This window comes from Morone saxatilis, unplaced genomic scaffold, assembly GCF_004916995.1.
Source record: "Morone saxatilis isolate NCDOM2014 unplaced genomic scaffold, NCSU_SB_2.0 Contig22, whole genome shotgun sequence".
Lineage (NCBI taxonomy): Eukaryota > Metazoa > Chordata > Actinopteri > Moronidae > Morone > Morone saxatilis.
In genome coordinates, this window is record NW_023339785.1 from 24,132,342 (window position 1) to 24,143,051 (window position 10,710).

At 40.4% G+C, this 10,710-nt stretch overlaps 1 protein-coding gene and 1 long non-coding RNA gene across 3 annotated transcripts in view; one reads left to right on the forward strand and one right to left on the reverse strand.

Moving 5' to 3' along the window:
• LOC118333375 overlaps positions 1-10,710 on the reverse strand; it is a 598,798-nt gene that overhangs the window by 166,131 nt on the left and 421,957 nt on the right. The window lies entirely within an intron of this gene.
• The window catches only part of fat2 (FAT atypical cadherin 2), a 103,071-nt gene that overhangs the window by 86,149 nt on the left and 6,212 nt on the right, over positions 1-10,710 (forward strand). For both annotated transcript variants that reach the window (XM_035668969.1, XM_035668970.1), the window contains 4 exons: positions 2,485-2,638; positions 5,470-5,569; positions 5,701-5,849; positions 6,576-6,856. In XM_035668969.1, coding sequence (XP_035524862.1) covers positions 2,485-2,638; positions 5,470-5,569; positions 5,701-5,849; positions 6,576-6,856 — 684 coding nt within the window. The remainder of the gene's footprint in view (positions 1-2,484; positions 2,639-5,469; positions 5,570-5,700; positions 5,850-6,575; positions 6,857-10,710) is intronic.

Genomic DNA, 10,710 nt, shown 5'->3' on the forward strand with positions numbered 1-10,710 from the left:
ACGCCCACCCCCACATATATATATGCAGTTCTTTAAAAAAAGGGGATGGGGCCAGAGCAATATTCTGTCCTGCAGATCAGTAATGTCAGGTTCTTATTATTACACAAGGAGGAAGTAGACATTTTCCTAGCATGAAACATTTTCAAAACTTCTTAAAGCTGCCGTGCACCCTCTCAGTCAGGGATGAACCACAGCTCCGCCATGAAAGATTAGCTTGGTCTGAAATACTTATCAGACTCTCAGCCCTGTATGTGACTGCTTGCTTTATTGCAGTCTTAGGTAATGGTAATTGGCCAAATGCATCTGTTCTTGGCAGAACACAAAAGATAAAAAAAAAATGTTGTCGGAGAGGACCAATTGCAATGTCTTGTTGGTTTTTTTTGCATTATGTATCACAAAAGAGGATGTCTGGCGGCTTGCCTTATTCTTTACTGAGAATAGCAGCTGATAAGCACACCTGCAATTTTACAGATAAAAGACCAGGAGCTTTAAAATAATATTCTCCTGAGTCTCCGTGAGGCTGTGGCACCGAGTGCAGGCAGCATGTTCTTTTTCTCGGAAGGTGGATATTAAACCAAACAAAGCTGTGAAAAAGATACAGATCTCTGTGCTACGCAAGACCAGTGTAAACAAACAAAACCCTATAGCCTGTTGGTTTTTCTTTCATACGACTTTACCTGTTAGGTTACTGAGGTGCATAATTTTGCACAATAAGAAAATGTCCACCGTGCCCCCCTGTGGACACAGGACGGACTGGAGGTTACAGCCAGGTATTAGACTCAATTCATCATCACATTTCAGTTATGCTTCAGGCACAAATTCTGGGGTGCGACAGCGAACAACAAGAAAATATTATTTCCCAAAAGATCCTTCCAGGTCAAGCTAATGTAATCAGACAGGCGGCAAAAACAATGGAGGCTGTGGATGTTTCTTTCTTTTTACTGCAGAATATGAAGTCGTTCCCCTGCTGCTTTACAAAGGCTTCAATTTTGTTTGCTTTGTGAATCAAAAGGAATGCGGAGTAAAAGGAAGTAACAGGGCAGAAGAAGACTGTAAGGTTGAACTTGTTTTATTTATAATATGCCAGTTTAGGCCTTGTCAGGTCAAGGTTTGTTATGTCAGAAATGTCAGATGACAAAGAAACTCTTAATAAAACCTAAATAAGGTTAAGATATCACCTTCCCCCAATAGAGTGCTGCCGGAATGAGTCCCAAAACCTAGAACTGGATTAGCATTCATGCACTGCCAGTTCCGTCACCTCAAAGTCAATGGGTTTTTGGTTTGATGCCTGAAATAAGGTCTGTGGTTAACAGTAGATTTTGCATGACATAAAATACGTAAGTAAATAACTCACTCATACATTTTGAAGCTTTTTCACCTCTTAAAAAAGGCAAGTGGCTAAATGGCTGGATCATGTGACCAAAGTTCCATGTTTTGGGTCACATGATAATTAAGCCCTATTTGTTAAGCTAAGGGTGGCTGTGTTAGAGCTAGATGAACATGTATCGTAGGGTTGGTGGTTCGATCCCTGTCCCCCCATGTCAAAGTGTCCTTGGGCAAGACACTGAACCACAAATTACTAAAAAAGTGTGTATGTGAGCGTGCCGAATGGGAAATAACCAAATACGCAGGAGGATCCCACAGGCAAATGCAATATCTGTGATAAAACTGCTAATAACTGGTTTTGTTCTAAACCAACACTAAGTGTTCCCTTTTGGAGGCATTTTCGCTGCATTAAGTAATTAATTATTTAACAGGCAGTGATGAGTGTCTATGTGAAAGTACCACGGTGACTCATACCTGCAATAAAACAATAAGGCGCTTTCCTTCATGTGACAACCTCTGTGGATTACTTGAACTTTTACACTTAGAATAAAAGTCCCAGCTACGTTACTCAACAACCAGGGAGGTACTCAGAGGTGTAATTTACTACTGTTTTTCATTTTACATTTTCCCAGACACTGTCGACAGTAATAATATTAGAATGAGAGTCATGTCCCGACAATGACAAAAACAGCTTTTGTCCTCGTTACATTGCATTCTGGTCTATTTCAAGCTCCTGAGGGTGTAAATCAGTCTGTTTTCTCCTCGCAGGTGTTTTTTTTTTCTTGTGTGATGGTTGAGCTTTAGCGCAAAATGGAAAAATCTGGTAAAAAAGCTTATACTCTTTGATTCTGATGACTTACAAAACACGATGTTTACTGTCGATGTTATAGATGAGTGAAACCATTTCTATTAACGGACCTCTTTGTAGCTACTGGAGAAGATGACACAGAGAAAAACAACAACGAAATTGCTGTTAAACAGTGTTGAAGTTTTTTAGGGCCGATTTTTCATTTTAAATATCAAACCCACTCTTGTGTTCTCTGGCTGGATCAGGTTGACCTTTGCTTTGATTACTTACTGCCTGTAGGGGAGACTGGCCATGGCTTTGATCAGTAGCTCTTGTCTCAGACGTCTGGGTGTGTTTTATTTACTCTGCAGAGCCGCGCTGCAGGTGTGCAGAACTCTTCCACGGCGCCCGCTGCGAGCTGGCCGACAACCCGTGTGCCTCCCAGCCATGTGTCCACGGAAGGGTGTGTGTACCTAAGGCTCAAGGATACATGTGCAACTGCTCGCTGGACAACGCTGATGCACGGTAAACACACACACATACATATTTTATTTATTAACTTTTTTAATCAATAATGCATTTTTATCATACTTTATGCATGCAGTAGTGTCTCTACTGTTGAACATATGTGCAGTGTAAAACTTTCTTCAAGAGCTGATGATGCTGTAAAAGATTAATTTGGTTTCAGAGACTTTTACAGTCCAATATTCATCAAAACACTGTTTTAGAAGCTTTTTACAGAAGATCAAAATTATGAGGCGACTCCTGACTTGTAGTTTTCCCAATGAAAATGCTCAACATTCATAAAGGTGTATAAAATATCTCTTGAAGGCCCCAAATATCCACAAAGTTAAAACAACAACTTCAATGTAGTGATGTGACGGTATGAATTCTTACCCGATGAAACAAGTATTATTAATTCTTCCGTGGTGAAAACACTGTTGTTGTTGTTGTCATTAGCATGTTGTTAGCTGTCCACTGTCAGTCCCACGATGCCTTGGGTTGAGTCTGTCAACCAATCAGAGGCTGTGTAGCTGACATTATTGAGCAATCAGAGACTGAGTAGGGCAGGTGTTAACAGAATTGGGTAACCCTAACCTTATACTGGGGTGATGTATGTTACAGCTCTAATGTCTAACGCATTGCACATTAAATTAACATGAGATTGGTTGCAGTGATAACGGTAATGAGCTCAACCCCCTGCAGTACGCATCACATGACTGTGATGTAAGAATTTGCCTCTTTCTTTGTTTTATGTTCATAATTAAAACCTTTTTTTCCCTTTAGACAGCATAAGCTATTTTTGTACAACGTGATATTTTAGGGAAAGTCTGGTTTATAACAAATTCGTTTTTTTCCCTGGCTTTGACCGTGATTTCTATCAGTATAATGATGGGATGCACTCCAAAACCTGAGTGGCACAGTGGTTGGGAATTGTTTCCACTTTCTTTATGACACAATTTATGCCAACTTCAAATGATGGCTACATGTGGCACTTAAACAAAATACCACATGTACAGGCTGCATTGCAAATGATACAGACTGATAAAAAAAATATTTCACACGGTTTGTTGTGGTAGTAGAAAAGATGCGCTACTGCCACACTATAGCAAAAAGACTATAGTTTGTTTGATTACCAGCTGAAAGAGGTTCAGTGTCACACCTGTTGCCTCATGAGCCGCATGCACTCCATTTAAATGGCTCCAGCACAACTAAATGGAGTGTAGCCACTGCCTACCACCAATCGACATCACTAACACCGCATCTAGCTCCAGTGCAGTGTCGAGTGTAGAGCACCTGGATTTTTGCTAAATACAATTAGGGTTGAGTGAAATACAGGCCCCCTGTGTAGACAGCTGGATTGATTAAAAAGTGTATCTGTTAGTCAGACAAACAACTGGAAAACGCTGCTGAAACTGGTTGGTAAAAATTATGATTAATCAAATTAGCCGGAAAAAATTCATAAGAGAGGAAGATAATTACCTGTAGCTGTAACTCTCCCACATGTATTGTGGTCAAACAGATGTACTCCCACAGAATCATAATTAGCTACACAGTGCTATTATCGTGATTCAAACAAGGCCAACCAGCACAACCTTCATTATATGCATGCATTATCACTTACACTTCAGTACATACTTGCATTATGAAAAACCATGTGTGGCCACAACCAGCTAGCTGTATTCCACTCACACCACCAACATCTGAAAAAGAGACATTCAAATTAAATTACACCAGCATTTGCATATTTCTCCTTTCATTAAATCCGCTTGTGGAATTGCGTCTCCACTTGTGGGTATTAACAACGGTCCATGTTCGGGTTTTGATTAACTCAGTGAATGAAAAATAAGCACCGGTGGATTGAATGGCAGGAAGTGGGAGTTTTGCTGTGTGATGTGTAAAACACATACATAGATGTTTTATCATGCTGCAGAGGTTTTTTGATGCGGTCTGACAATTATCTTGACATGCACATCACATAGTTATTAGTCTGTGCAGTGGACAGCAGCACATACAACCCATTTTCATTCCTCAGTTGTCAAATATGGCAGCTGGGTCAGTGGCCCTACGCTTCAGACTAGGCGATGTAGGTTGAGGTCAAACAAACACAGGACTTTAACCCAAGAGACCGCTGTTCCGTGTCCCATATAAAACCAAAAGCCAAAAACGTCGTTAAGCAGAAATTAAATCTGAGGATGGGATAGGAGGATAGGATAGGAGATGATGGCTGGCAGGGGAAAGGGTGTAAGCAAAGCTGGCTGCAGAGGTGCATTAATAGCAGGCAGGCAAACAGATGTGAGGCTATCCCCAGGCAGAAAATACAGTAAATAAGCAACCAGGAATTAACATTGAGGAAAAGTGGTCAGCTACACGAAAAGAAACCTGAAGCGTTTCTAACAACCACAGTAGTAGAGGAAGTGATCTGGCGACCAGTGGAAGAAGAGCCGGGGTTGATATACAGGAGAGGTGATGAGCTGATGGATGGCAGGTGAACAGGGATCCAGGAGCCAGGAGACTGAGTGGCAGGACAGGAACAACAAAAACACAGAGAGACCAGTGGGGGACACAGCAGGAGAGAGGAAGAGGGAACAGTACTGAGGCACTACATATTTCAGCCAGGTTTTTATCAGAGAATCACACGACACCCACATATCACTGCCCTAAAGACTTTGGATTGGTTCTGCTAAGTGTTCTCAGTCTCTATTGCGTGAAGCTTGTGAGAAGCTTGTATGTGCCCTGAACCAGCATCCACTAAATAACAATACACTACATGCACACTACAAACTACAGTATATTAAACTAATCAGTCCTGTCATCTGCAAATGTCTTAAATCCAACTTCCTTTACTCCCTTAGGTGCCACAATCAGTTAGAAGTCTGTTCGCCCAATTCGTGTCCCGGAGGCTTTGACTGTAAAATCACTAACGGCTCCATGCACTGCGACCCGCTGCCTCAAGTGAGTCCTTTACGGTTGTTTCTCAGTGCCATCATAACATTTATAGACATTTAGAGACAACTGCTAGGGAAATGACACTTAACATCCAATGGTAGCTTTCATTATGCTAATTTGCCCCATCTATCTATCAGGTATCTCCAGTGATTGGCTATATGGAAATCATGGAGATCAGTGCCAGCGTGCTCGGATTACTCTTCTTGGTTGGCATCTTTGTTTGCATCAGGAAACGTTATGTCCAGCAGAAGAAGAAAAAGCCTGTCTGTGTCCAGGACTCCAATGGGTAAGAGCAAATTTTTGGGTCTAAAATGTCTCAACATATTTGGTTTGTCCAGTTTATATGTTTTAAGACAGACAAACTACACTTTCATAGCCGTCACTGCCACAAAGTGTTGTGACAAGTGTCACAGAATTTATCAGGAGATTTTGAACTCTTTTCTAACAGCACAAATAGCAAAAATTGCCCTTCAGCTTACGGTACTTTCTGCACTGTGTATTGTAATGCAACCTTTGTGCATCATATGGACGTCAGAGGGAGAAGTAACCAACTAGGAAAAGAAAGAAACTTGAGGAGAATTTGACTCCAATAGAGCAAGGATTTCTTCAATTATACAACTGTGAAGTTGTAAAGGGCCGTCAGAAGATTTGTTTCTCTGATGTAACTTACTCCTTCTCTGAAGTAAGAAGTGCACTCTTGCAAAGATTTTTTCCTTGCATCATAGCAGGCTAAAAATGTTTCTGCTTTCCCATATGCTTTAAAAATCCTAAATTTCCTTACTCATCCACAAGAGATTAGATTTAGATTGCTTAGTGAGAAGAGGGTCACTAAGCAACTATCAATCCATTTGGAGTCGTGTTTCTGTGCAGCTTAATAAACACTGATACAACAAACCTTCTTTGAAAAAAAATTTTAAAAGTAGCTAGCCAGTAAAGGGGTTTGGGTATCTGTAATTCCACCACAAAAATGAATATTTAACTGAAACCAAAACATATTTTTTCACACCCACAGCTATTTCCAGCCCAGTCTGGCCAAGAGCCTCAAAACCAACAACCAGGAAGTCAACCCCATAGAGATGAGCTCATTGGTCGGTCCCATCAACGACCTCGACCACACACCGTTCAGGTCGCTTCGCCCACGAAGCCAGATCAGTTCATCGGGAGGCAGGGTTTCTTCTCCTAAGACACAAAGACCGGTTGTTTGCAGTGTTGCCCCCAACCTTCCTCCCAGGCCACCGTCCAGCTCTGACAACGACTCCATCAGGAAGAACCACTGGGATATGGACTACGAAGGTGTGTGTTTATACGATTTTAGAATGATAAGCCTCTTTTCCATGAATATATTCACATGATTCACATATAGATGCACAGCAGCTCACTCAACTTTTGGTTTTGGTTTTATTGTAGCTAGACCAATAAATCAGCCAGGCCAATACAACAGTTATTACACAACCACTGTTGACACATGCTTATGACATCCCTTCTCTTTTCTGTAATACTTCAGTCTGGTCTCTGGCTCAAGCAGCCAAGATGTTTTTCTATTTGTCTCAGGCTCGTTGGTATTTGCACTCAGACTTGGCCATTTGTCTTGCCAAATATTCTAGATGGTCTCGACCGAGTCCAGCGATATATGTTTGTTTGTTTCTCTGATGTAACTTACTCCTTCTCTGAAGTACCAAGTGCACTTGTTCAAAAAATGGGTATTGGTTTCATTCAAAATCCATCTAGAACAGGCATTGACATTGGCCAGCTGGTGACCATGGTTATGTCACTTGCAATTTCACTGAACACAGAATGGGAACATTTCCTGTAATTGTCACATAGATTTTCATTAAAGACATCTTTGTTAGCAGTTAGGTGTGCAGTTTATTTAAAGTTAATGGCAGAAAATAATCTAATTGGAATACTCTACAAAATCACTCAGGGAAATGTCAACTGCACTGAAGGAAAACAAACTTCAATAACCTATAAAACCAAATCATTCTGACATTCTCCGTCATTCTTCAGAGCCACACAGTAATGCAAAAGGTTAGGACAGGCTGAATTATTCAGTTATTCAAGGTCACTTCAAACAAGCATTTAATTGTCATTCGGAGAGGTGCATCATGGGAAACACAAGGCAGCCTGTAGAGTCGTCTGTCAACACATGACGCTGATTAAACTGAAACATTCACGGACGAGGCCGATTGGACGTGATAACATCAGGAAATAATAAAGTGATTTCTCTTGTTTCATCTCTCAGTATATCTTCATTTTTCACTTTCTGAGATTGATTCTCTCTCCTTCTATCTCTATCTCTCTATTTGCTATACTATTCTCTGTAATAGCCTCCCTTATTCACCTTCACCTTTTACTCTTTTAGTTTTACTTTATTACTTTTGACTCTCCAAGATAAAAAAATCATCTTGGAGAGTCAATGCTCCATAAAATTTTATTAAATTACATTATTAACTCATTTTATTTAGGTCAATACGTAAAATACCACTGTGTATATTTATTAAACATGTGAAAAATGTTGACTTAAATCCATAATTCCACTGTTGGGACTGCTGCTCGTAGTTTTAGAAACACCCATTGCATTGTTAAGTACCAGAATTTAAATTGTTTATTAAAATTTCTATTGATTTAATTTAATGATTTACTTTTCATCTGTAGTCAGGCAGTAGTTGAAAGCACAGGCGTGAAGACTAAAAGTATTGAATACAATACAATACAATACGAACAAAGCCTGCATTACATAGACAAGAGAGAGAGCGGCGGCTGACACACAGAAACAATAATGTTGGGCCTATGAGTGTGGACATGAACACATCCATATTCTTTTCCAGGGTTTATAATGTTTGTTTGTACAGGGATTCTAATGGCATAGTTTTATTGACGTGTCCCTAAGCTGTCAGACAGTATGTGCTCTCCTGTCTCTCGCTGGCTCTACATGGAAACATTTGCGTTTTTCAAGCTTTTCACAGCCACTGTAGTTTCTCCTTTGCTCCTGGAAGGGGAGGGTGAAGCAAGGGGGTGTCAATCTGCAACCACACCGCTCTTTTTACTCTTGGGTGACATTTTTGTGCACGAAACATAACTACAGAGTGACACAGGTAGCTATGAATATCAATTTAGGGGCACTCAATTTGCTAATGACCCAATCTCTTGAATGCATACCTGTGAACTGTTGACATTCATCACATTTATCAACAGATTTACGACAAGTTTGTACAATTAGGGGGGTTTGATGGATCTACTGTGGAACACTTGTACACTCAAACCTCAAAGAAAAAAGTAAGAGGGGATTAGGATAAGAATACTAAGTATTTCCCATTGTCTACCGTGCTCCTTTTCACACACCCCTTCTTTCATATCTTCCCCTTATTCTCCACCTCTCTCACTTCATTTATCCCTCACTCTATCACACTTACTCAATTGTTTTCTCCTCTTTTGTTCTTCTGTCATCCTCTCGCTCTCTCTCTGTCCTCCTTGCCTTTCTTGCATTCTGTCCCTCTCCCTTTTGTGTGCAGCGATTTTTTTTTTTTCATGTCAGAAATCAATACAACTGAGCCGTGACTCATACATCCACTGCTATGTTCTCGAGACAGATGAAGAGAGGCAGATCAGGCGTTCGCCATGCCATCGCTCCCTAGGCAACGCCCGCCTGGCAGGTCATTCATCTGCTTGACCTTATCACAGAGAATAAAGGACACATTCCTGTAGTTCCTCACTTGTTATCCAACGCCTTGTTAGAGGGGACAGAAGCTCAGTCCTCTACACTGCTTTTGGTTTGCCCTGTGACCCTGGTACTACATCTTCATAATCTTTCATGGCTCTTGACCACACTTGATACGTTCTTTGGGCAGATCAGGTGATTTCACCTGTGTCTGAGATGCCCAAAATTGGTTCAGTAGAGATAGTATCTCTGTATAAAATAATTGCACGCTGGAAAAAATAGACTTATTAGGGCCTTCTATCACCATCACCATTATTGAATTGGCAATGAAGCATCCAATCATTGAGCCCCATCAAACTGTCAGCCATCTTAAAAACATTTATAGCTATCAAATGTCAAGATGGTACAATTATATGGTGCTGGAGAGAGAAAGAGAAAAAGAGAACATACGAGCATGAAATAAGATTTGGCTTTTGGTTCCGAAAAAGATTTGTAAAAAGTGTGACTTTATATATCAAGACTGTCAACAATATAATACAGTTTTGTTGTCACTGCATGCAACAATGCCGAAGGCCCCCAATATAATCAGCTTTCTTCAAAACCCTCCAAAACTGAAGTGGTGCTTACTCGCCAACCAGACAATGTTATTTTCACATTGCAGCTTTTATAAAATACTTACAATGGTGAGAAATGTTAAAGAAGTAGGCTGGTGGTTTATTATATTTGTCTTACTGTTACCTAATGTTAGTCTCCCAATACTTTCTGATTTTACTACCTTGTATGTGGCTCTCATGCCCACTAGATCCTACTAATGGGTACTATGGAAATTTTAAAAAGCAGGTCATGAATACAGTTTTCTACTTTTAAAAAGGATCAGTAGTTTCCTAAAACTACTGCTTAATGTAGTTTTCTAGGAGGAAATAGCGTAGTTTTTGGGGACTATTTTCAGCAGTGGATTAAAGGACTAGTGTGTGGTATTTATGGCATCTAGTGGTGTAGTTGATGATTGCAACACCCTCACCTCACACTGCTGTTCCAAGCATAGGAGTGTAGGAGAGACTATGAGGGCTACTGTAGGAACATGGTGGCCTCTACTTGGCTCATTCTAAAGTAACAAAAACACAACAATTCTTATTTTTTATGTGATTGTACACTAACGAAAACATACATATTAATATGATATTCCGTTTCTGCCAATAGACCCTTCTAAATGTTAGAAACAACATTCAGTGCTCTAGTGAGTATTTAGGGCAGCAGGACAGTGTATGTGGAATTGTGGGAACTACAGTGTGTGTTCGTGGTAAGGAAGAGTACCCAGTGCAACATTGTGGCTCATTGATGTGCTTTAAATAGATTTTAGACAACAATGGAGCTCTCGGAAGAACATATATCAGGCCTTGATCACACACAAACACATACCTGCCAACTTTTCAAAAAACCTTGGAGTGAGATTTTGTCAGGGGTGACCAAAATTATGCCCAAAATCGTG